Below are 27821 nucleotides of genomic sequence, written 5' to 3' on the forward strand. Positions count from 1 at the left end.
CATTGCCTCAGGCTCATTGCTTTTTCAACAATTATCCACCTTCCGTTTAAAAATTACTTTTCATTCTCCGACCATCACTGTTTCAGGGAAAGGGCATCATGCACCGTAACAACCCCCTGAGTTTCTTCTAACCTGTCTTGATGGGTCTTAAGATTTACGGCCTCAATAGTTTGGGAATGCATTCAAAAATTTTTCCCACTTTTCCAAAAAGTAATACTGGAGGCCAATGGATATGCAACCACACTTATCCTGCCAGCAGCTTCAGGGAGCTCCAACCCTGCTCAACGGCACATCAAGCACACCGAGTACCTCCGTGTGCATACCAAAATTCTCAGCTCATCACACATCTTGACCAATGATAGCCTGTGACACTCTGTATAACTTGGTACCAATTTATCTTTGAAAATTGATAACGGCACTTCAAGCACACAGATCTCTTATCGCCATTCGTGGGATCATGCTGTGCCGAATCAGCCTTTGGGTTTCCTCAATTACATCATTGACTACAGTTCAAAAAAAACAGCATTTTGCTGGATGTAATGGGTTTCTGGATATCACCAGGTCATGAAAAGCGCTGGAGAATTGCATGCCTTCCTTTCTTACAGGTTTGAGGATAAAAGCAACCTGTTGTTACCCAAGTCTAGGTTGTACAGTACACCAGCATTACAGTAGTGTTCATGAGGAACAATGTGAGTTCTTCTGTGATTTGCCTCTTGGAATTTTCTGAGACACTGTTTGAAATACTTTTATTATCAGGTTTCCCTGTCTAATAATCAGGGAGTTATAACATTTCTTTGTGCTCAAGGTGAGGTGAGAGAGGTCAATAGTGGGGAATGGAACCTATTTCATTTCAGGCAATGCATGACTGTATTAAGCACTCCCAAGTCAGCTACAGCACAAAAGTAAAGTCCTCTCTCCAACGTACCTCAGATCCAACTGCAGAAGAACACTAACTATTGTAACGTTTGATTTTCCACACTAGCCAACTTGTGTCTTCTCTGCACCAGATGGCAAGGTACTCCAGAGTCAGAAGGGTGAGAATTTAGTCCCTTTCCAGTGACAAGTCCAAAATCTATGCTAGCACACCAGCACTGAAGCAAAAGGGTTCTGCACTGTCAGAGGTGAGGTCTTTCAGGTGAAATGTTAAACCAAGATCTTTCAGGTGAGTGTAAATGTAAAAGATCCCATTACACTACTCTGAAGAGCAAGGGAGTTCTTCCCAGTGCCCTGGTTAAAATATTTATCCCTCAGCCATTATCAAAAAAGACTTATCTGGGTCATTGTCACATTACTGTTCACGGGAACTTGCTGCCCATTTGCAGCACTGACTCCTCATCCAAACAAAGAATGGCTATGAAGAGCTTGGGACATCCTGAGTTTGTGATTCTCAATGCGAGTCTCTCTCTTCTTTATCTCACCAATTTTTACAGATGCACCATAGAAAGCATCCTTTCCGGATGCACCACAGCTTGGTATAGCTCCTGCTCTGACCAAGACCGCAAGGAACTACAAAGGGTTGTGAACGTAGCCCAGTCCATCACGCAAACCAGTCTCCCATCCATTGACTCTGTCTACACTTCCCGCTGCCTCGGAAAAGCAGCCAGCATAATCAGAGATCCTACGCACTCTGGACACACTCTCTTCCACCTTCTTCTGTCAGGAAAAAGATACAAAAGTCTGAGGTCACGTACCAACTGACTCAAGAACAGCTTCTTCCCTGCTGCCAGACTTTTGAATGGACCTACCTCGCATTAAGTTGATTTTTCTCTACATCCTAGCTACAACTGTAACACTACATTCTGTACCCTTTCCTTCTCTATGTACGGTGTGCTTTGCCTTTAGCGCACAAGAAACAATATGTTTCACTGTATACTAACACATGTGACAATAATAAATCAAACATCACCAAGAGTGCCAAATCAGGGACATTTTTACAGCTTTACGGACCAGATCAAAACTGAAGGGAGTAAATTTAAAGTAAAGTTTATTTATAAGTTACAAGTAGACATACATTCACACTGTAATGAAGTTACTGTGAAAATCCCCCAGTCGCCACACTCCATCGCCTGTTCAGGTAGACTGAGGGAGAATTTAACATGGCCAATGCACCTAACCTGCACATCTTAGGACTGTGGGAGAAAACCGGAGCACCCGGAGGAAACCCATGCAGACACGGGGAGAACTTGCAAACTCCACACAGACAGTGACCCAAGCCGGGAATCAAACCCAGGTCCCTCGCGCTGTGAGGCAGCAGTGCTAACCACTGTGCCACCCCAAGACAGGGAAACCAGAATATGAACCTCGGTCTTGGAGGAAAACAAAAACATTGTGTCACCCCAAAACCTCTTCTTCAAAGCAGTTTCAGTCTTGTGATTTATGGATGGATTGCAATGGGTAGCCTGGCCTTGAGGCCTTACTACCCAACCCAACCATGTGAGGGAGCTAAATACCAAGAGCACAGCAATGCTTAAGATATACAGGTCATTAACATGAATTTACAAATGTGATTTTAACTAGCAGGTGGCAACTGTTTAATTTTACAACCCTTTACATTAACACAACATGTCTTTTTTTAATAGGGATTAAACAGAGAGCAAGTGCTTGCTTCAAATAATCCCCTTCGGCTGAAAGGGAATTATTTTGTTCCTCTGATCAGATTTTTATTGCTAACTTTATACATAAAACTAAGAGCAGCATGGTGGCATAGTGGTTGGCAGTGCTGCCTCTCAGCACCTGAGACCAGGGTTTGATTCCAGCCTTGAGTGACTCTCTCTCTGTGGAGTTTACAAGCCATTATGGTGTAATATAAAGCCGCAAAGGCTGCAGTAATTTATCTGCTAAGCAAAGATGTTGGGCCTAGTTAGGACATTACCCCGAGGAACTCCATGCAGTGGTGTCTTGGAACAGAGAAGATTGACTTCCAATCACCACAATCATCTTCATACCTGGCACAGCGGTAGACGATTGTGGCGGTTGGAGGTCAACCATTTTAATTCTCCACCTTGCTCTCACACTAACATCTCCGTCCTTGGCCTGCTGCACTGTTCCAGTGAAGCTCAATACCAGTGTGAGGAACAGCATCTCATCTTTGAATTAGGCACTTCATTGCCACAGAAAGACTTGACCCCCAAGTCCAACCATTCGCGATCATAAACTCCGTATCCCAAATTTGTTTCCTTTCCATGTTTCGGTTTTTCTCTTGCTTTCATTTTCAGACTGTAACACACACTTGTTCGAGGCACAACTTTTGTTCTTTTCTTGCCCCATTCCCAATCCCTTTGGTCCTTGACGATCAACTCTTCCATCATTTAATCTCACCCGCCTTCCAAACATTTCTTTGTCCTTGACCCACCCATTCCTTGTTAAAATCCTATTTCATCTGTAACTTTTTTAAAAAATAGAATCCTACAGTGCAGAAGGAGGCCATTCGACCCATCGAGTCTACACTGACCACAATCCCACCCAGGCCCTATCCCCATAACCCCATGCATTTAACCAAGCTAGTCCCCCTTACACTAAGGAACAATTTAGCATGGCCAATCCACCGAACCAGCACATCTTTGGACTGTGGGAGGAAACTGGAGCACCCGGAGGAAACCCACGCAGACACAGGGAGAATGTGCAAACTCCACACAGGCAATGACCCAAGCCAGGAATCGAACCCGGGTCCCTGGCGCTGTGAGGCAACAATGCTAACCACTGTGCCACTATGCCGCTTCTACAGTATTGATGAAAGATCAACCTGTAGTGTTAACTGTTCCTCTCTCCACAGATGCTGCCTGACCTGAGTATTTCCACCATTTTCTGTTTTTATTTCAGATTTTCAGCATCTACAGTCTTGTGTTTTGATTAGTACCAGATTAGGAAATATACTTAGCACCAAACCCAGAGGATTCAGAGGACAGAAAACAAGAAAAAGAAACAGATGCACCATTTACATGTAGTGTCACTTGGTGCAAACCACTTCCAATGTGTTTATAATCAGTGACATGCAACAAATAAGGCAATGCAGCAAGGATCCCCTGCCTTATTTATGGATACATGAATCAGCAAACACCTTTCTGAGAATGCTTAGTCCGCTGCTATGAAATCTCTACAATTACCTGATCTGTTCTGAAGTTCAGTCAATGACGTCTCTAGCTCTTGCATACGGTTGAGATTCCATTCCTTCTCCTCTGAAAGTGCATTTATCTGCCAAGACAAATTGATCAATGACTAATTTTTAACACACAATTTCATGACACCCAGAGTATTAGCACGGATAACCTTGCTCCAAGATTGACGACAAACAGGAGGGTGACTTTGATGCTGTTTGGAGTTGGGGATTGAAGGTAACTGACCATAAACCTTGACGTTGACAAAAGCGTGGAATATCATCCCAACAGGTATAAGTGACTAGGTAGCTGTTTGCATGGTTAGTTGTCTAAAGAGCTGCCTTCAATGCATCATCTGATAGGAATTGCCAATTTTAATTATCTACATTAACGTAGGAAAAGCATGCACAGTTAATATGATACAGGTCACAGTCTGAGGATTCAGGGTTGACCATTTAGGACGGAGAGGAGTCATTTCTTCACCCAAAGAGTGGTGGGCCTGTAGAATTCATTACCACAAGAAGTGGTTGATGCCAAAACATTGAATGTATTCAAGAGGTGGCTGGATATAGCACTTGGGGTGAATGGGATCAAAAGGTTTTGGGGAGAAAGCAGGATTAGGCTATTGAGTTGGACGATCAGCCATGATCGTGATGAATGGCAGAGCAGGCTCGAAGGGCCGAATGACTCCTCTTGTTCCCATCTTCTATGTTTCTATGTGGCCCTTGTGGCTCAAGGAATCAAGGGGTATGGCGAGAAAGCAGGAGTGGAATGCTGAAAGTGCATGATCAACCATGATCATATTGAATGGTGGTGCAGGCCTGAAGGGCCGAATGGCCTACTCCTGCACCTATTTTCTATGTTTCTATGATAATAAGCATGCAACCACCACCTGGAGAAACACTGAAACGACAACACCAAAACAAATAGCTAAACTCGACTAATAACCAATTTGAACAATTCATCATTCCTGGCCCTCAGGGTTCTGGTGTTAGTCTTTACCCACTCTGAATTTACACAACACCCTTGCGTGCATGCCGATGCCCCATCTTGGGTATGTGCCTTTGTTCCAGATGGGGATTTGCATGACGACTGTATGATCACCTGTCTCTCAAGATTTGTTAGTGTTTCAGTGTCAGCAGGATTGTTAATCTGGAGGCAAATTGGGTGAGAGATTTATGTTTTTGGATTTTAAGGAAATGCACAAGGCTGTTGTTCAAGTCCAGTCACTTCCCTCTGGCTCCCATGTCGAATCCAAAGAAACTGATGGATGCATCACCAGTCTGTTCCAGTATCCCACCTTTCAAATGTTAACTCAGGCTTTCTCCACTGGGCGATTATTGCCCTCATGTCCCACTGCTACATCTACTGCATTAAGTCGCATTTCCAAAGTGTCCCATCCTTGACGATGAGTCTTGGTTCGAGGCAAGATGTCCAACCAAATTTAGAGAATAACTACTACACGTGATCTGAAACGTTATTGTGCCATTATATTCCGGCATTCTTTAAGAGTGGGTAAATACCAGAGATGTGAGCACATGATTGGGTCAGGACCTCGCTTCCTGTGCACAATTAAATGGTGTTTGGACGTCTCTATGTCAAAAGTAGATCAGGTTGGATAAAGGCTACATCTCAGTAATTAACTGTTTGAGGTGCGATTGTTTAACTTTATAGCATCGTCTGAGCAGTCATTGCCATAGTGCTTAATCCCAGTTCCTTGCCTTTGAAGGATGGCCCACGTTAAACATTCGACCTCCCTCCATGCTGCATATCTATTGATTGGTTTGGATTTTGCTGTTGGGAGGATGTCCGCCCAACGCATATCGATGAAGTCACTAGGATCGCCCTCATCTTGGATCGGCACCGTACCTCGTTCTTCAGATGTCCTTGATTTCAGAATGCTCTTCAGGTTTCTCAGAGATTCTATTGCCACTTTGTTATTTATTCCACTGTATTCAAAAGAAGCTTGAAATACAGTGTCTGTCAAACTCTCTGGTGATTCCAATTTACAGATGATAGCTGTTAGAACTTTGATGTCCAGTTTCAGCATGCCCAGTCCTCTGTTCCTGTTGCTGCTCTACAGGATTCCATCTGTAATGTGTTGAGGGAGGTGGAAGATTTCATTCACTGCGTTCTTGATTGCGTGGTTGAGCTTCAACAGTGTGCTTTAAGATATACCTCAGAATCCCGACTGTGCAGGAGGAGGCCATTTGGCACATTGGGTCTGCACCGACCACAATCCCACCCAGGCCCTATTCCCGTAACCCCACACATTTACCCTGCTAATCGCCTGACACTAGGGTCAATTTCGCATGGCCAGTCCACCTAACCCGCACATCTTTGGACTGTGGGAGGAAACTGGAGGAAACCCACGCAGACACAGGGAGAATATGCAAACTCCACACAGTGACCCAAGGCCAGAATTGAATTCAGGCCTTGGCGCTGTGAGGCAGCAGTGCTAACCAATGTGCCACCATGCCACCTACACCTGTATGTATCAAATGAAAATATATTCTCGGTACCATGCAAGTCTTAAGGATGTTGATGAAAGCAAAATACTGCAGATGCTGGAATATGAAACAAAAACAGAAAATGCTGGAAAATCTCAGCAGGTCAGACAGCATCTATGGGGAGAGAATAGAGCCAACGTTGCGAGTCTAGATGACCCTTCGTCAGAACTTTGACGAAGGGTCATCCAGACTCGAAACGTTGGCTCTACTCTCTCCCCACAGATGCTGTCTGACCTGCTGAGATTTTCCAGCATTTTCTACTTTTGTTAAAGATATTGATCCCTTGGATAGGATCTAGTGCTGCTGTCTTCAGACTCTCTATCCAAGCTTCCAATTGGGGCCAATTCTCAGCTAGCCTTGTGCAGGGGATGGTTCTCACTCCCAAGCCTCAGTTTTGTCAGGTATGTGTATGAATTAGGGCCACCTCATAGTTGCCAGTTTTCCAGGAAGTTGTACGGGTAGGTTTTAGCTTTAATGTATAAAGTGGAGAACAATGGTCTTCCAACGCCCTTTCAAGTCCCTTCCATTTACAGAAAGCCTGACGATGGATACAGTCATACTCGTGCTGATGCCTACATGGGAGTTGCTGAGGAGCACTATGTCACAGGCAAAAGCCAACAGCGAGCAACTGATCCTCCTTCAATTCAGGGGCAGTGCCATACCCAAGTCTTCCTCCTAATAAAAGCAAATCAATGGGTCCATTGCAGTAGCGAACAGTATGGAAAAGAGCTGGTCACCTTGCTTATCCCTCTTTGAATGCACATTGGACTGGTCTAACCGCTGAGCTCTCGATAATTGCGCTGTTGTCCGAATATAGGTCTCCGATCATCGAGATGAACCGTTTAGGAGGGCATCAGTCTGCATTTTATACCCTATGGAATCAAACGCTTTAACCAAATCGATGAAGACAACTGCAAGCTCCTTCCAATTATGTTTAGCCTCTTTCACAAAGTTACGCAAGATGGCGATGTTCTTGTTGAAGTCTGGGGTCACCACTAAAAATCCTCTCTGCCGGGGGTTAATCTCCACGGTCTTGCTGAGTTGTATAGCAATGATTTTGTTCAAGAGCAGTAGTAGAACCAGACCAATAGTTATTGGCTGCCAATTTTCAATGCAATTTGCTATTCGCTCCAATGGTCCCTTGGTGCCATCTGTTTTAGGAAGGAGCACAGTACGACTCTTTCAGAACTCTGGAGATGGAGCTTGATTTCAGCCAGAGGGAGAATAGACAAGGCGGGCGGAGAGAATCGCAGAATCCCTACAGTGCAGAATGAGGCCATTAGGCCCATTGAGTCTGCACAGACCACAGGCCCTATCCTTATAACCCTATGCATTTACCCTAGCTAATCCCCCCTGACACTAAGGGGCAATTTAGCATGGCCAATCCACCTAACCCGCACATCTTTGGAGTGTGGGAGGCAACCCACACAGACACGGGGAGAATGTGCAGACTCCACACAGACAGTCACCCAAGCCAGGAATCGAACCCAGATTCCTGGCGCTGTGAGGCAGCAGTGTTATTGGTGTTTCTTTCCAAAGAGGAGCCAAACCAGCATGGTGGGAACTGTGGAAGCCCATCCCATGATCGTCTACCCAATAAATTTAACATGCATTCTTCAGTAAATAAAAAAATCCCACACTGACAACTGCAAATCGATTATGCATTACAAAGCTTTGTAAAGTGGGATTTTTACAAGTGATTTTTTTTACACTCTGTACAAACATGATGCCTTGTTTTTTTGTTTAAAATGGGAGTGGGAGGATCCTCTACTCTCCAGGACTGTACTGCTTTCATACATTGATTCTGAAAACTGCAGCCTTTGCACTGACTGCACTGCCATCTGGTCTGCCATTGTGATTCTGGTCATGAAAGGTGACCTTTCAGTCTCAATTGGCCTTTTGTCAATGCTAATCCAAACAACCCTTCCACAAACACCAAAAGGTGGTCCACAACCAGAATCATGAAGCCATCAATGCAAATTTTCAACCAAACTTAAAATAACCATTTAAAAAAAGCCAGATGAGTGGAAGACAAGGAGAACGCAATTCCTCTTTTTTAAAAAAAATTGTTGCACAGCAAGTTATCATCATAGAAATCATCATAGATGATGATTGTGATGATTATCTGAAAGAGTGGAAGATGATTCAATACAACTTAATAAATTCACTTCCAAATAGGCAGCGCATGCACATTTAAAATAAGGAAATATTTGCAGAGCTTCATGGATGGAAGGAGCAGCAGCAGAACAAACGGCGCAGTTCCTTCAAAGAGGCAGCCAAGGCAGAATGGACCAAATGGCCTCCCACATGCTGCAGTATTCTATGAAATCTTGCACACATCACTCAAAGGTGCAGACAGGTTTGACAGTTCTTTAAAATTTTAAACCTGAACATATGGCCATGTTGTTATTATTTTCTTGACGCTGCAAGTCAAAAGAATTGAGCAACGATTGGAGGCCTTTCCAATGACGGGCCTACCTCTTAACGTCGCCACTTACTTGTCCTGCCAGCTGCTGAACCTTCTGCTGCCAAATGCTGCCCTCTTCCACCAGCTTTTGGGCATACTGGTCTCTCTCAGCAAGAAGGAGCTGTTGTGATTTTGAAAGCTACAAAACAGAACGGCACAGATTCAGTTGGTCAAGTTTTCTCCCTTTCTGTAAAATTCACTTCTTCTACCTTAGAGATGTGGAGATGCCACCGTTGGACTGGGGTGGGCACAGTAAGAAGTCTCACAACACCAGGTTAAAGTCCAACAGATTTATTTGGAATCACAAGCTATTGGAGGGCTGCCCCTTCATCAGGCGAGTCACCCGAGGAAAGAGCAGCGCTCCAAAAGCTCGTGATTCCAAATAGGCCTGCTGGACTTTAACCTGGTGTTGTGAGACTTCTTACTCTACCTTATTGTGACAGGCAGCACAGAATTTGATTCAAACTCCTAATTTAAAATGCATCGCAACCACAAAGTGAGCAAAACAATTCTTTGATATTCATTCTGAAAATTCAGCAATCCTTCAAGGAGGGCAACAGTTTCTGATTGTTGCTTTTTCAACAATACTTTTAACCAATTCTATATAGACATACAGATGTTTGAGTAGCCAAATAATCTGAGTTTGACCAACTGCACACAAAGTAGCAAGTGACTAAACTGATAGCTCCAAAATCCATGCAGACCATAACATCTCCCAACAAATTCCCTTGCACAAGGTTCTGTTCCTAAACTGGCATTTCCCTCTCTAAAGCAACTTCTATTTCGACTGTTCTGGCAGAAATATCAAGTGTCTCCTTTCCTCACACCTCCAGACTCTTTCCCAATAGGATATGTTATGGTTCAGGTCAGAAACTCCAAAGTGTGTTACGGAGCCCGCCTGAATCATAAGCTTTGCATCTTGAATTTGGCTAGGATAAGCATGAGATGTTGCACTTCAAGTGTGATTCAAAAGACCCACTAGGGAGCTTTTATCAAAGTTTTTTCAAAAGAATGTAGTTAACATATACGGAACGAAAATTAGCAATAACTTTTATCAATTACAAGCGAAAACAAAATAACCACAGTAATGTCAGATTATTAACCAATGTCAGATGTTCTAATCAAAACCAATATCCAGTAAACAAAACCCTTCAAACAGGTTTATCACTACACAGGCCAAAGCTCACATGATACTGGAATCCAGTTCCCTGGGTTGAATGTTGATTTCAAATGATCTTGAAACCTCAGAGCAGTTTGTAGTTAGATCAGCTCCCCAAAACATCAAGCATAGGTTCTTTACTGCAGCATGGCAACAAGCCTTTCTTTCAGCTAACTGGTAAATTTTTCAAAGCAAAAGAGAGAGAGAGAGAAAGAGACTTCTTTTCCATCTTGCTTCTAAGACTGCCTCTAACACTGCAGCCAAAATGAAACTGAAAGCTGAAAAACTTCAGTCACCTGACCAGCCTAGTTTTTTTCCTCCTTCCAACAATGACATCACCTAAGGCTGTGAGCATAAGACACACTGACTGTGAGAGCTGCAGAGATCGTGATTTTAAAAAAAACTTTCTTAAAAGGGACACTAACGTCACAGATAACTACTCCCAAAACATGGAACTGAACAATCTGCAAGCGTATCAATGATCCTCTACTGCATTCACTGGAAACTGGCTGAATGCTAATCATATGCACAAGAGTAAAGAACACCATCGTTTTGTGCACATATTGAAGCCAAGCTCAGCAATTTTCAATCAAATAATCCTTACTTGATTCATCTGTGCCTCTAAATTAGCCTTTTCTTCAAGTGCCAGGTGCAGCTGCTTCTGAGAATCCGGAAACTCCGACTGATTTGAGAACTTGAGGAAAAGATACAAAATGAAATAGATAAAATATTAAACTCTGATCCACACAACAATATACATGTTCTGCAATATTCAGTATAAACAACCGAGTGTCTCAATTAAGGGTTTATAATAAATAACACTGTGACACAGAAAACAAGTTCATTCACATCAATTAAATGCTGCATGGGAGTCCAAAGGTGCAATACTTCTGAAAAAGATAACTTTTTGGGAAGATCTGCCAGAGCTCAAATCTCTTAACCCAATTACCAGAGGTCATCAAACAGTGAACAACCACTGAATTGGACTGTAAATAAGAACAGTCAACACTTCAGGATGTGATGAGGCAGGAACATATCATAAATAAAGGCGGATCGAAACATAAAGGAAGAAACCCTCCCCCTTAAAAACACAATGTTTTGGCTTTGGGGTAAAGTTAACAGAGACAGCCGGCAGGCTTCCTTAATCAGCTTGCAAAGCTCCCGCCATTTCCTGTTGGTTTTGTGCTTGTACACAAACCCAACTTTGCCAGATTTTCTATTCCAATTCTTTTGAGATCCCTGGGACCTGGAGGACGAGACAAGGCTGTTCCCAGATTGGCTCGATGTTGACCAACTGGACTGGAGTTCTTCAAGCTCAGGAAGCTCAGGTGGGATTTTATGGCCTCGCTCAGCCGAAACCGTGAAATCCCATTAGAGGTCAACAGACCTTTCTCTGGTCTGCCCCTCGCCCGCTCCGATTAAAGTAGCGGGTGGGCCAGTAAAAGTCCAGTCTAAATCTTAGCTCTTGGGGTGGAGAGGATCTAATGATATGGGAGGGGAAGTGAGAACAGGTTACTGAGTTGGATGATCAGCCATGATCAAAATGAATGCGGAGCAGGCTTGAAGGGCCGAATGGCCTACTTCTGCTTATGTTTTGTGTTTCTAAATCGGTTTCATAGTTAAAGTTTCCAGTTTTAGAGGAGGGGACTGTGGGGGAAAAAGGGAAGATGGGGAAATAGGGGGCTCTTTGGTTTATGACAGGAGGAAGGGAAGATCTTGCTATTCTGTGCGCATGTAGGTTTCACTTCTTGTATATGGGGATATTACATTTCATGTATGTCATGGTTTTGCTGGAAATAATCATTCCACTCAGTGGTCTGCCACATGTATTCAACTCCAAAAGACTGGACATCTTAACCAACAAGAGGCCTGTGCAGTCAATGCTGGGGGAGAAGCTTTGCTCCAATATAGGCCTCTACTTTTTGTTTGATTATTTGATTTATTGTTGCCACATATATTAGTATACAGAGAAAAGTATTGTTTCTTGTGCGTTATACAGACAAAGCATACCGTACATAGAGAAGGAAAGGAGAGAGTACAGAATGCAGTGTTAAAAGTCATAGATCGGGTGTAGAGAAAGAACTGAGCAAACTTTGAAAAAAGGCATTGATGAGATAAAATCTTTAGCATAAATAGACAAATTATTTGTCCCTTCTCCCACTCCTCTGAACAACGTACCACCCCCCCCCTAGCCGATTAGAGTATCCTTCTCTTTTATTCTTCAGCTCACTGGGTCTCTTTGCCCTGCTCAAAGAGTGAAAGAGTTTCTCTTCCTGCCTCTCCTATTCCAAAAACACGTCCACCTCTCTCCATCTTAGTTGCTTCAACCTCTCAAGAGTGCACTCGCCTTCATTCCCTTGGAAAGGGTTTATGTCACTTATAGAAACGAGGAGGAGGTGGTCATTCGGCCCTTCGAGCCTGCTCAGCCATTCATTTTGATCATGGCTGATCAGCAGGTTCAATATCCTGATCTCCCCCCTTCCCCCCATATCCCTTGATCCCTTTAGCCCCTGGAGCTATATCTAATTTCGTCTTGAAATCAGACAATGCTTTAGCCTGAGCTAGATTCTGTGGGAGTGAATTCCACACATTCACCACCCTCTGGATGAAGAAATTTCTCCTCACCTCAGTCCTAAAAGGTTTACCCCTTATCCTCAAACTATGACCAGTAATTTCTGGACTACCCCACCATTGAGAACATTCTTTCTGAATCTACCCTGTCTAACCCTGTTAGAATTTTATAAGCTTCTATGAGATCCCTTCTCACTCTTCTAAACTCGTGAATATAATCCTAACCGACTTAGTCTTGCCTCATATGACAGACCTGCCATCCAATGATCAGCCTGGTAAACCTTTGCTGTACTCCTGCTACAGCAAGGACATCCTTCCTCAGATAAGGATGCCAAAACTGCACACAATACTCCAGGTGTGGCCTCACCAACGCCCTATACAATTGCAGCAAAACATCCTTATCCTGATACTAAAACCCTCTCGCTATAAAGGCCAACATACTATTTGTCTTCTTTACTGCCTGCTGTAGCTGTGCACTTACTTTCAGTGACTGATGCACGAGGACACCAAGGTCTTGCTGAGTATCCACCTCTCTCAATTTTCACCCATTCAAATAATAATCTAACTTCCTATTATTGCTACCAAAGTGGGTAAACTCATTTATCCGCATCATACTGCATCTGCCATGCATATGCCCCCACACACAGCCTGTCCAAATCACACTGAAGCATCCTTTATCCATCCATCAAGCAGAAGAATCTTCCTCTTTCTCACAAACACATTCCCCCCCTCCCCCCACCTTAAGATTCGTTCTTCTTCCCTCTTCTCAAAAGCACCCACTTCCCCCTTCAACATGGCCTTTGCTGCTCTACGTATGGGTCTACCAAGTTAGACACAGTAAGAGTTTTAACAACACCAGGTTAAAGTCCAACAGGTTTATTTGGTAGCAAATACCATTAGCTTTCGGAGCGCTGCTCCTTCGTCAGATGGAGTGGAAATATGCTCTCAAACAGGGCACAGAGATACAAAATCAAGTTACAGAATACTGATTAGAATGCAAATCTCTACAGCCAACCAGTTCTTAAAGATACAGACAATGTGAGTGGAGGAGGGAGCATTAAGCACAAGTTAAAGAGATGTGTATTGTCTCCAGACAGAACAGGAGGCAAGCTGTGGGGGTTACTGATAGTGTGACATAAAGCCAACATCTCGGTTTGGGCCGTCCTCATGTGTGCGGAACTTGGCTATCAGTTTCTGCTCAGTGACTTTGCAGTGTCGTGTGTCGTGAAGGCCGCCTTGGAGAACGCTTACCCGAAGATCAGAAGCCGAATAATCAGTATTCTGTAACTTGATTTTGTGTCTCTGTGCCCTGTTTGAGAGCAGATTTCCACTCCATCTGACGAAGGAGCAGCGCTCCGAAAGCTAATGGTATTTGCTACCAAATAAACCTGTTGGACTTTAACCTGGTGTTGCTAAAACTGTTACTGTGTTTACCCCAGTCCAACGCCGGCATCTCCACGTCATGACTACCAAGTTTGACCAGGACAAGGGAAAACGATATTGAAACAAAGAGCAGTCCTACCTGCTGAATTGTCAACTCTGCCATTTCCAGTCTTTTTTGCAGATCTTGAACATTCTGCTTCACCAAGTCATTTTCTGATACCTTCGAGCTCAACTGCTCCGAAAGCTCAGAGTTCTGTTGCCTAATCTCGTCATTCATTTTACTGCAAGTTTATAAAAACATTTAGTTTGTTCTTCAGTTCAGCTCTTTCAGAAATAAACGATGCGACTTAGAAATGATTTAACACCTTCTCTAACTCACTTTAGTTTGTCCAGTTCTTGTTTCAGGTTCGCTCTTTCTCTCTCGAGTTCTTTGTAGTACTGCGAAGAGAAGATGTTTGAGAAATATAATAGACGGCAAATTTTATTTCCAAAGTAAGTTGGCCTTTGTAATAAAGAGGAATTAGTTGTTTACTTTGTCAGACTGTTTCTGTTGGGATGAGATGCTGGATAGAGTTTGCTCCAGCTCTGTCACTCTTTGACTCGAGGCACTCAACTTGCTATGGAGGTCTCCGGCTTCATCTGGGAGCCACAAAGAGAGGCAAAAACCAAGTGTCAGACTACAATGTCACATCTTTACTCTAACATACCTTAGGAGAAGAGGTCTTCAAAAGTTGACTATTGGAAGAAAGGACAAGTGAAAAAGAAAGCTTGCCTATAGTGTCCTCAGACTGCCCCTAGCTGCTGCATTGCCAATACAACAACGCTGTGTCGGCAAACGCAGTGACCACAATTCGTGCACAGTAACTCACCAACAGCAAGGATGAACCACCAGTTGGAGATGTTAGTTGAGGAAGAATATTGAACATAGCAAGCACCAACACCCGCTGAATGAGAATACTTCCAGCAATGCAGCATTCCCTCAACACCGCACTGAAGTACAACCAATACCATGCAGCAAGTTCACAGTGCACTATGTAGTACAGACTTACTTCCAAGCCAACATTGTTGTACTTAGTCATGTATATTTTAATGCTAAGGGAATTGTAAACTGAACTAATATTTACTGAACGATACCCAATTTCTCTTTTATTCATTCATGGGATGTGGGCTTCGCTGGCTAGACCAGCATTTACTGCCCATTCTCAATTGCCCTTGGCGGTGGTGAGCTGCATTCTTGAACCGCTGCAGTCCATGTGGTGTAGGTACACCCTCAGTGCTGTTAGGGAGGTAATTCCCAGATTTTGACCCAGCGAATGAAGGAAGAGTGATATATTGCCAATTCAGGATGGTGCATGACTTGGAGGGGGAGCTTGCAGGTAGTGGCATTCTTAGGTGCCTGCTGCCCTTGTTCTTCGAGATGGTAGCTATCATGGGTTTAGAAGGTGCTGTCTAAAGGAGCCTTGGTGAATTGCTGCACTGCATCTTGTAGATGGTATACAGTGCTTCTACTTTATGTCGGTGGTAGAGAATGAAGGTTTGTGAACACTGCTGCCACTCAAGTGGGCTGCTTTGTATTGGATAGTGTCAAGCTTCTGGTGCTGTTGGAGCTGCACTCAGTCATACAGAGCAGAAAAGGCCCTTCAAGCCCATCAAGTCTGCACTGAAAATAGCTACGATGTGCAGATGCCGCCATTGGACTGGGGTGGGCACAGTAAGAAGTCTCACAACACCAGGTTAAAGTCCAACAAGTTTATCTGGTAGCACAAGCTTTCGGAGTGTTACTCCTTCCTCAGGTGAGTGAAGTGTTGTGTTCACAAACAGGACATATACAGGCACATATCAATTTACAAGATAATGGTTGGAATGCGAGTCTTTACAGGGAATCAAGTCTTAAAGGTACAGACAATGTGAGTGGAGAGAGGGTTAAGCACAGGTTAAAGAGATGTGTATCGTCTCCAGCCAGGACAGTTAGTGAGATTTTGCAAGCCCAGGCAAGTCGTGGGGGTTACAGATAGTGTGACATGAACCCAAGATCCCGGTTGAGGCCGTCCTCATGTGTGCGGAACTTGACTATCAGTTTTTGCTCGGCGATTCTCCGTTGTCGAGTGTCATGAAGGCCGCCTTGGAGAACACTTACCCGAAGATCAGAGGCTGAATGCCCGTGACTGCTGAAGTGTTCCCCGACAGGAAGAGAACACTCCTGCCTGATGATTGTCGAGCGGTGTTCATTCATCCATTGTTGTAGCGTCTGCATGGCCTCGCCAATGTACCATGCCTTGGGACATCCTTTCCTGCAGCGTATCAGGTAGACAACATTGGCCGAGTTGCAAGTGTCTGTACCGTGTACCTGGTGGATGGTGTTCTCACGCGAGATGACGGCATCCGTGTCGTTGATCCGGCACGTCTTGCAGAGGTTGCTGTGGCAGGGTTGTGAGATGTCATGGTCACTGATCTCCTAAAGGTTGGGCGGTTTGCTGCGGACAGTGGTCTGTTTGAGGTGGTGCGGGTGTTTGAAGGCAAGAAGTGGGGGTGTGGGGATGGCCTTGGCAAGATGTTCGTCTTCATCGATAACATGTTGAAGGCTCCGGAGATGTCGTCGTAGCTTCTCTGCTCCGGAGAAGTACTGGATGACGAAGGGTACTCTGTCCGCCGTGTCCGTCTTCTGAGGAGGTCGGTGCAGTTTTTCACTGTGGCGCGTCGGAACTGTTGATGAGTCGAGTGCCATATCCTGTTCTTACAAGGACATCTTTCAGTGTCTGTAGGTGTCTGTTGCAATCCTCCTTATCTGAGCAGATCCTGTGTATACGGAGGGCTTATACATAGGGGGTGGCTTTTTTAACGTGTTTAGGGTGGAAGCTGAAGAAGTGGAGCATCGTGAGGTTATCCGTGGGCTTGCAGTACAGTGAAATGCTGAGGTGACCGTCCTTGATGGAGATGCGTGTGTCCAAGAATGCAACCGATTCCGGAGAGTAGTCCATGGTGAGTCTGATGGTGGGATGGAACTTATTGATGTCTTCATATAGTTGTTTCAATGATTGTTCACCAGGAGTCCAAAGGAAGAAAATGTCATCGATGTATCTAGTGTATAGCATCGGTTGAAGGTCCTGTGCGGTGAAGAGGTCTTGTTCGAACCTGTGCATGAAGATGTTGGCATATCGAGGTGCGCATTTGGTCCCCATAGCTGTTCCGTGTGTCTGGATGAAGAACTGGTTGTTGAAGATGAAAACGCGTCATGGTTCAGGATGAAGCGGATGAATTGCATCTGGAGATTGGCAGTTGTCGGCGTTGAGTACTGAGGCCGTTGCAGCAATGCCATCATCGTGGAGGATGCTGGTGTAGAGTGTCAAGACATCCATTGTGACGAGGAGTGCTCCTGGTTCAACTGCTCCATATGTACTGAGTTTCTGTAGGAAGCCCGTAGTGTTGCGACAGAAGCTGGGGGTTCTTTGTACAATGGATTTCAGGATGCCCTCGATATAGCCGGAGAGGTTCTCACACAGGGTCCCATTGCCTGATACGATGGGACGGCTGGGTATGTTGGCCTCGTGTATCTTCGGGAGGCAGTACAGATCTCCAACACGGGGAGTACGGATGAGAGCACGGAGGGTGCTTGAAAGTCCAGATCAGTCTGTTGAGTTGACGGGTGTGTTCTTTGGCCGGATCTGCGGGTAACTGTCTGTAGTGTTCCTTGTTGTTCAATTGTTGTTACACTTCTTTGCAGTAATCCGTTCTGTTCAGTATGACAGTCGCCCCTCCTTTGTCCGCTGGTTTGATGACAATGTTGCGGTTGGTCTTGAGAGTGCGGATGGCAGTGTGTTTACCTGTAAAGACTTGATTACCTGTAAAGACTCGCATTCCAACCATTATCTTGTAAATTGAGTTTGTGTCTATGTATGCCCTGTTTGTGAACACAACTCTTCACTCACCTGAGGGAGGAGCAATGCTCCGAAACCTTGTGCTACCAAATAAACCTGTTGGACTTTAACCTGGCGTAGTGAGACTGCTTACCGAAAATAGCTACCATTAAAGTCACACTAATCCTATTTTCCTGCACTTGTCCTTGTGAATGTTACATTTCAAGTGCTCATCCAAATATTTTTTAAAGGTTGTATGGTTTCAACTCCACTACCTTCCCAGGCCGTGCATTACAATCCCAGGATATGCCAAACCTTTAGTGTCAATTAAGTACTTTTTGAAGTATAGTTAGTTGCTGTTGAACTCGAGAACCTTGACAGCCAATTTGTGCACAGCAAGGGCCCCTCAAATGGCAATGTGACAAATGGCCAAATCATCTGTTTTATGGAGGTTGGTTACTGGATAAGTATTATTCTCCACAGGACATTTACTTCACTGCGCTGCTCTCAAACAGCAGCTACAAGGTGCTAACAAAAGACAGCACAGAATTCTCTGCAGATACCTCGCAAACGTTACAATAACAATAACAGATTTAATGGAGGTGGATATTGGCATTGTAGAAGCAGGAAAAGTGTCAAACTGTTAACAGTGCGACAAAAATACTTATAAGTTCGTAGAAAGAAGGATCTAGTGCATTTAGGTGGGAGAAATGAGGTGGCCACATAATGCTTGGATATTAATGGCATAAATAGACAAGAGATGCGAAGATACACAAATCACAAGTTAATGAAGCCATTAAAAAAGCACAGGGGATTCACTTCTAGACGGGTACATCTGAATAATAGGGAATTAAGCAAAAATTGCACAGAACATACGGCGCACAATTCCAGTTCCATTTTACAAATAGGAAATTGGATGAGTATGAGAGAAAGGAATAGAAATAATAGAGTTGGAAGGGTGGAGGTAGCACCAGCATGGACCAGTTAGCCTATTCCTGTGTTAATAATCCAAGCAAATCTATGCAAAATGATTGGGCCTGCAGGAAGAAGGTAGCCATATTTGCTGACTGCTCGATGAGCAACCCACAGTAGTGAGTGTAGTAACGTTATGCTCACTGTCTTGCATACGAAGGTCCATCCATTGTGGGATGTACGGCAAGTATGCAAGCCTTTTTGTTTCTCATATCTTCGCACACACTTGCTTTCCCTTTGGAAAATAGTGGGAATAGTGTTGGAAGGAGTAGCAGGCTGATTATTAACCTGTAGAAATAGATCCTTCCATGACTATCAAGTCCTGGAGTGGGACTTGAACTCAGAGCTTCTGGCTCAAAGGCAGGGATGCTACCACAAGGCATTTCTTTGCAACCATGAGCCTCAACTCAAAATCTACAACCCAACACAGGTGAGGTTTCATTCATGCCCGTATATTGGAAACCATTTCCTATATTCATCTGTAATCAGATGGCTACATGTTCCCACCAACTGATTATTATATATGCATTACGACAGGACACACCCTGGTTTCAGGTTGCCAAGCATGTCAGGGCTTAGAAAACTAGTTCTGCCAGAACGGTTTGTTCTGGCACTGCCATACATGGGTGTTAGCTTTTGTAAAATCATTGTCTTCTCAACAATACCCCATTAACCTTGCGAGTGAAGCAAAAAATTACAGTACTTTAAATTTAGGACTTCCAATTTGACATGAACCTGTCGAACCCTGCACAAGTTAACTAGGTATCAGGAGACTCACCTGATGAAGGGGCAGTGCTCCGAAAGCTCGTGCTACCAAATAAACCTGTTGGACTTTAATCTGGTGTTGAGGCTTCTTACTGTGCCCACCCCAGTCCAACGCCGGCATCTCCACATCACAGATATATGTAGGCAGGGATTTTGTGGGTAGGGAAGGGGCAAAATGAAATGAGGCAAAGCGTTGCAATATTGACTATTTTTATTGAAAAACAGTTTAAAGCACGTAATTGCTTCTCGAGTGTGAAACTGGTTAGCAGCGGCAAATGGATTATTTGGTAATTAATTCAAAAGGCTTTACCTGCTTTACTCCGTACTATTTGCTTTGCATGAGCCAGCGCTAACTGGAGTTCCGATTTTTCAGATACCAAAATCTCAATCGTGTCTACATGAAGCTGTGAATGAAATTAAAATTATTCAGACTTCTCACAATCCAACTGAAGAATCAACAGAAGACAACAATCACTGGTGTAAAAACCTGCCGAGGACAACTATTCAACATTTTAGATCGAAGCCATGGCCAAAGTGCAAGTTACTCCCATCAAATGCAGAGATATCGGCAGGTTGCCTTGTACGTAGAGGCGTAAATGCATAGAATCCTACAATGCAGGAGGGCCGCCATCTGGCCCATCGAGTCTGCACCAACCGCAACCAGACCCTATCCTCATAACCCCAAGTATTTACCCCAGCTAGACCCCCCTGACACTAAGGGGCAATTTAGCATGGCCAATGCACCTAACCCACACATCTTTATACTGTGGGAGAAAACTGGAGCACCCGGAGGAAACTCACGCAGGCACGGGGAGAACGTGCAAACTCCACATAGACAACGACCCAAACCGGGAATTGAACCCGGGTCCCTGGTGTTGTGACGAAGCAGTGCTAACCACTGTGCCACCGTGCTGCCCCTTAGTAGTAACCATTTTAGAAAATGGACAAGGTTAAACCAAGTAACCTGTATGGTATTGTCAGTTATCAAGCTTTTTAAACTGCAAAATACATACAAGAGAGCTGCAACTGTTGGCAAAGATTTTTAATAAAACTACTTGTGAATGTGAGTATAGACAGTCAGGCAGAAAGCTAAAGTGCAGGACCTCGAAGGTAGTAATTTCAGGACTACTACCGCCGCCACGTGCTAGTGAGAGTAGGAACAGGAGGATTAGGCAGATGCCTGGCTTGAGAGCTGGTGCAGGGAACAGGGATTTAGGTTTTTGGATCATTGGGATCTTTTCTGGGGAAGGACTGACCTGTTCAAGAGGGATGGGTTACATCTGAACTGGAGGGGGACTAACACCCTGGCGGGGAGATTTGCTAGAGCCACTCGGGAGGGTTTAAACTAGTTTGGCAGGGGGGGTTGGATCCAAAGCAGCAGGGAGACAAAAGAGAAGTGTGAGGATAGCACAGAAGTTAAAGAGAGCACATTAAGTAGTAACGGCAGTGTCAGTAATCCTAGTACCAGACAGATCGGGCAAAAGCAAGACAGAAAGCAAGGGAAGTCCAGATTAAACTGCATTTATTTCAATGCAAGAGGCCTGACGGACAAGGCAGATGAATTCAGGGCATGGATGAGTACATGGGACTGGGATATTATAGCAATTACTGAAACATGGCTATGGGAGGGACAGGACTGAGAGCTCAATGTTCCAGGGTACAGATGCGATAGGAAAGATAGAACAGGAGCTAAGAGAGGAGGGGGAGTTGCACTTTTGATTAGGGAAAACATCACGGCTGTAATGAGAGTGGATATATCCAAGGTTCGGCCACTGAGTCTAGATGGGTAGAACTGAGAAATAAGAAGGGGGAAATCACTTTGATAGGGTTGTACTATAGGCCCCCAAATAGTCGGTGGGAAATTGAGGAGCAAATATGTAAGGAGTTTACAGATAGCTTTAAGAAAAATAGGGTGGTAATAGTCGGAGATTTTAACTTTCCCAACATTGACTGGGACAGCCATAGTATTTATTAGAGGGTTGGATGGAGAGAAATTTGTTGAGTGTCTTCAGGAGGAATTTCTCATTCAGTATGTGGATGGCCCGACGAGAGAGGGCCCGACTAGAAGTGACCTTCTCTTGGAAAATAAGGAAGGGCTGGTGACAGAAGTGTTAGTAAGGGATCACTTTGGGACCAGTGACCATAATTCTATTGGTTTTAAGATAGCTACGGAGAATGATAGGTCTGGCCCAAAAGTTAAAATTCTAAATTGGGGCAAGGCCAATTTTGACGGTATCAGGCAGGAACTTTCAAAAGTTAATTGGGGGAGTCTGTGGGAAGGCAAAGGACATCTGGTAAATGGCTCGCTTTCAAAAGTGTGTTAACCAGGGTTCAGGGTAAACATATTCCTCTTAGAGTGAAGGGCAAGGCTGGCAGAAGTAGGGAACCCTGGATGACTCGGGATATTGAGGCCCTGGCCAAGAAAAATAAAGAGGCACATGACATGCAGAGGCAACTGGGATCAAGTGAATCCCTTGAAGAGTATAGGGGGAGTAGGAGTAGAGTTGAGAGAGAAATCAGGAGGGCAAAAAGAGATTGTTTTGGCAGATAAGGCAAAGGAGAATCCAAAGAGCTTCTGCAAATGCATAAAGGGCAAAAGAGTAACAAGGGAGAGAGTAGGTCCTCTTAAGGATCAACAAAGTCATCTATGTGCAGATCCACAAGAGATGGGTGAGATCCTAAATGAATATCTCATCAGTATTTACTGTTGAGAAAAGCATGGATTTTAGGGAACTTGGGGAAATAAATAGTGATGTCTTGAGGAGTGTACATATTACAGAGGTGGTGGTGCTGGAAGTCTAAAAGCGCATCAAAGTAGATAAATCCCCGGGACCTGATGAAGTATATCCCAGGACATTGTGGGAGGCTAGAGAGGAAATTACGGGTTCCCTAGCCGAGATATTTGAATCGTCAATAGTCACGGGGGAGGTGCCTGAAGATTGGAGAGTGGCAAATGTTGTGCCTTTGTTTAAGGGCTGCCGGGAAAAGCCTGGGAACTACAGGCCAGTGAGCCTCACATCTGTGGTGGGTAAATTGTTGGAAGGTATTTTGAGAGACAGGATCTACAGGGATTTAGAGACGCAAGTACTGATTAGGGACAGTCAGCATGGCTTTGTGTGTGGAAAATCATGTCTCTCAAATTAGATTAAGTTTTTTGAAGGGGTAACCAAGAAGGTAGATGAGGACAGTGCAGTTGATGTTGTCTACGTGGACTTTAGCAAGGCCTTTGACAAGGTACCGCATGGTAGGTTGTTGCATAAGGTTAAATCTCACGGGATCCAGGGTGAGGTATCTAAATGGATACAAAATTGGCTTCTTGACAGAAGCCAGAGGGTGGTTGCAGAGGGTTGTTTTTCAAACTGGAGGCCTGTGACCAGCGGTGTGCCTCAGGGATCAGTGCTGGGTCCATTGTTATTTGTCATTTATATTAATGATTTGGATGAGAATATAGGAGGCATGGTTAGTAAGTTTGCAGATGACACTAAGATTGGAGGCATAGTGGACAGTGAGGAAAGTTCTCCAATTGCAATGGGATCTTGATCAATTGGGCCAGTGGGCTGACGAATGGCAGATGGAGTTTAATTTAGACAAATGTGAGGTGACGCATTTTGGTAGATTGACCCAGGGCAGGACTTACTCAGTTAATGGTAGGGTGTTGGGGAGAATTACAGAACAAAGAGATCTAGGGGTACATGTTCATAGCTCCTTGAAAGTGGAGTCACAGGTGGACAGAGTGGTGAAGAAGGCATTCGGCATGCTTGATTTCATCGGTCAGAACATTGAATACAGGAGTTGGAATGTCTTCTTGAAGTTGTACAAGACATTGGTAGGCCACACTTGGAATACTGTGTGCAATTCTGGTCACCCTATTATAGAATGGATATTATTAAACTAGAAAGAGTGCAGAAAAGATTTACTAGGATGCTACAGGGACTTGATGGTTTGAGTTATAAGGAGAGGCTGGATAGACTGGGACATTTTTCTCTGGGGTGTAGGAGGCTGAGGGGTGATCTTATAGAGGTCTATAAAATAATGAGGGGCACAGATCAGCCAGATAGTCAATATCTTTTCCCAAAGGCAGGGAAGTCTAAAACTAGAGGGCATAGGTTTAAGGTGAGTGGGGAGAGATACTAAAGTGTCCAGAAGGGCAATTTTTTCACACAGGGGGTGGCGAGTGTCTGGAACAAGCTGCCAGAGGTAGTACTAGAGGCGGGTACAATTTTGTCTTTTAAAAAGCATTTAGTTACATGGGTACAATGGGTATAGAGGGATATGGGCCAAATGCGGGCAATTGGGATTAGTTTAGGCATTTTTTTAAAAAAGGGCGGCATGGACAAGTTGGGCTGAAGGGCCTGTTTCCATGCTGCAAACCTCTATGACTCTACTTATTAGTGTCACAAGTATGCTTACATTAACACTGCAATGAAGTTATTGTGAAAAGTTATTGAGTCACTACACTCCGGGACCCGTCTTGGTACACTAAGGGAGAATTTAACATGGACAATGCACCTAACCAGCACGTCTTTAGGACTGTGGGAGGAAACCGGAGCACCCGGTGGAAACCCACACACACATGGGGAGAACATGCAGACTTCGCACAGACAATGACATGGGTTATGGGGAAAAGGCAGGAGAATGGGGATGAGAAAACTATCAGCCAAGATCGAATGGCAGAGCAGACTCGATGGGCCGAGTGGCCTAATTCTACTCCTATGTCTTATGACCCAAGCAGACAATACACATCTTTTTAGCCTGTCTTGATGCTCTCTCCACTCCCATTGTTTTGTTTCTTAAAGACTGGATTAGTTGTAAGTATTCGCATTCCAACCATTATTCATGTAAATTGAGTCTGTGTCTTATAAGTTCTGTTTGTGAACAGAATTCCCACTCACCTGAAGAAGGGGCTCAGAGCCTCGAAAGCTTGTGTGGCTTTTGCTACCAAATAAACCTGTTGGACTTTAACCTGGTGTTGTTAAACTTCTTACTGTGTTTACCCCAGTCCAACGCCGGCATCTCCACATCATGACCCAAGCTGCAGGATCACCATTTAAATATGGATTTTGTTTTTGTAATTCTGGCTGGAAGCTCCCCAATTTCTTAGATGATCAAAACAATGACTAGCAGAATCCCATATATCAGAAAATCTCAGGTTTTGCAGCCAGTCTGTTGGCTGAATTCACTGGTCACTACCGGGATGGCAATAAGGCACCACAAATCGGCACATCACTGTCCTAGCAAGAAGCGAGCGGGAGGTCAAAAGAGAAAGAGGAGGAAGAATCAACTTGGTCAAGATTCCCAATTGGGATGGAGGAAAGTATAAAAAAAAAGGAATGAATGAATGAATTCATTCATGGCATCCCAAAAGACAATACAGGCAAGGAATTACACGTGGTTGCTAATTTAACCACATGTTACATTACAGAACATTAACTTAGCAAGAAATTAAGGTCGTTATAAAAGGAGGGCGTGAAATGGAGAACTGACTTCCCAACAAGTTTTACTTACTTTTAGCTGTTCCTTCATTGATTCACACTTTTGGTTGGACTTCTGGTCAGAAGCATGCTTTTCCTGTGCAAAAGCAGGGGTGCACAAAGAGTATGATCACGTCATGTGGTACAGAACAAATTATTCTTAAACCTCCTAGTTCAAATTGAAATTTGCTTTCAAGTGTAACCAATTTAACATCTGGAACATCTGATGGGCAAAAAGACCCACAGAAATAAAACACACAAAAAAAGCACAGATTACAAGACCCTTTTATTGAAGGCAGCACGATACTCTTACAATGACTCAGTACAATCACACTCAAATAAGGGATTCACCTAAAACATGAATGTTTAAAAGAATAAAACACTAGATAAGAAAAGATGAGGGAAAGTACTCTCACCCACAACTATACCTTTACAGATACATACAGATTTTCAAGGAGAGTGACGCTAAGAATCACAGAATCCCCTCAGAGCAGGAGGCAGCCATTTGGCCCATCGAGCCTGCACCGACAACAATCCTACCCAGGCCCTATCCCTGTAACCCCATGTATTTATCCTGCTAATCCCCCTGACACTAAGAGGCAATTCAATATGGTCAATTACCTTAACCTGCACATCTTTGGGCTGTGGGAGAAAACCAGAGCACCTAGAGGAAACCCAACAGACACGGGGAGAACAAGCAAACTCCACACAGTCACCCGAGGCCAGAATTGAACCTGGGTCCCTGGCGCTGTGAGGCAGCAGTGCTAACCACTGTGCCACCGTGTCGCCCATACAGTCAAGGCATTTATAGGCAACCTGTGGTCAGACACACCACACTCTGAAACTAGCTGAAAGATGCTACCCAAAGCAACTTCTATGGATGTCTCATCAACTTCTCCCAAATGCTTCCAACTGTGAGCCAAATGGTCCCACTGGAGCTTGGCCTTTTAAACTTGTGTTGCCCATCTCCACTCTCAAAGAATTCACCTTCAAACTTCCTCCCAAATGATATTTCTACTTGGATATCATCAACATGGACCCAGCTCCAGGGTTTCAACCTCCCCTTCTGATGTTCCACTCCCCCGAATTGTCACGCACACTTGAGCTTTGCCTTTCACGCACACTCTCGAATACTTAGCCAACAGTACACGAATGCTGCTTCACAGGCCCATAGTAAGGAAACAGCAACATTTCGTGGTCTCCTCTGATTTTCGTGCTTCTCACAAACCCACTTTGTCTTACTTCTGCTCCCTATAACTCCGTTTCAACTTGGATGCTTTTCCTCTGCTCCTTATTTTATCACTGAACAGGAGGACCTTGTTCAGGTTCCTTTATTCAGATTCCTGTTCTTATTTCTTGACTGGATTGTCTTCCTGGACTTTTTTGTGTGTGTTTTCTGGGACCTTTTCCTTGAGAAATCTGCTTCCTGCAATTCCACTGTCCAGCTCCCCCAGCACCTGCTTCCATCTAAACTAAAACTGCTTTTCTGTTTCTCCATGTCTGTTCTCTGTTGCTAGGCAACAGCCCAGTTTTTCTGCTGTGCGTTTTTGTTAAGTTCCCTAAACCACTCACCTCTTGATAATACAGCTACCCACTTCAAGGGCTACTGAACCTCATTAAAAATGCAGGTATACAAAACAAACCCATAGATGTGCAGACAACTTTTTTAAAATGGAACCGAAACCAGATTCCCCCTTTAACACCCAAATAACAGAAATATGAATTCAAATTTAAAACTATAGCTTATTCCTCACACTCACAAATGCAACTTATTTAACTATCTCTATTTCCTAACACAATGCAGATTTCAGCCTAAGTCCATACATGCACTTTCCAGAAGGGACCACCGGATGGTAGTCAGGAGCTGGAACATTGGCTCACCTTCGACCAGAGATGTTAGGGTAAAAGTGAAGTGTCCCTGTTTGCTGGGCAAACTATTAGGGTAACATTAACCTTCCCCTATTTCTCTCCATACACACCCCTCTCACCCAGCCTCCCACCAACACCGCCATTTCAAATGTCAGCAGAGTGGCTTAACTTCCACAATGCCCCAAACAAGTGCATTTGTTACACACTTCCAAATGTTAGAATTAAACACTATGCTCACAACAAGTTTTGAAATTTCAAGGTGTAGCAGTACGTGTTGCTATTCTAGGGAACCTGAACTGTGAACTTGCTCTATGGGCTTTGGAAAGGACATTCTGTTTACAACAATTGCCTCTACAGGGGAATCGCCACCAACTGCCAAGTTGACGATTGAAACTGGTGCTGGGAGAAAGCACAGAACTCAGCAAAATGCCACGGGATACAAGAGGGCAAGGAAGATGGGGAAATTTACCCAAATATCCCAACAGCAAATAAAAGATACTAGGAAAGGCCTGGAATTAAGTCCCTTTTCAACTCTCAGCAGGTCTGGCAGCATCAGTAAGGAGAGAAAAGAGCTGAGATTGAGAGAATGGGGATGAGAAAAATTTCCGTCATGATTGAATGGCGGAGCAGACTCGATGGGCCAAGTGGCCTCATTCTGCTCCTAGGTCTTATGAGTCCAGATGACCCTTTGTCAAAGCTAAAAAGC

The 27821-nt window shown here is 44.2% G+C and overlaps 1 protein-coding gene across 4 annotated transcripts in view; it reads right to left on the reverse strand.

Annotated features, from left to right (window-relative positions):
- Nucleotides 1-27821, reverse strand: part of golga2 (golgin A2) — a 93240-nt gene that overhangs the window by 34241 nt on the left and 31178 nt on the right. For all 4 annotated transcript variants that reach the window (XM_078226283.1, XM_078226284.1, XM_078226282.1 and 1 more), the window contains 8 exons: nucleotides 25281-25343; nucleotides 20086-20179; nucleotides 14717-14823; nucleotides 14564-14622; nucleotides 14324-14465; nucleotides 10835-10924; nucleotides 9103-9210; nucleotides 4104-4191 (listed from right to left, as the gene is read on the reverse strand). In XM_078226283.1, coding sequence (XP_078082409.1) covers nucleotides 4104-4191; nucleotides 9103-9210; nucleotides 10835-10924; nucleotides 14324-14465; nucleotides 14564-14622; nucleotides 14717-14823; nucleotides 20086-20179; nucleotides 25281-25343 — 751 coding nt within the window. The remainder of the gene's footprint in view (nucleotides 1-4103; nucleotides 4192-9102; nucleotides 9211-10834; nucleotides 10925-14323; nucleotides 14466-14563; nucleotides 14623-14716; nucleotides 14824-20085; nucleotides 20180-25280; nucleotides 25344-27821) is intronic.

This window comes from Mustelus asterias, chromosome 13 (genome assembly GCF_964213995.1).
Source record: "Mustelus asterias chromosome 13, sMusAst1.hap1.1, whole genome shotgun sequence".
Classification (NCBI taxonomy): Eukaryota; Metazoa; Chordata; class Chondrichthyes; order Carcharhiniformes; family Triakidae; genus Mustelus; species Mustelus asterias.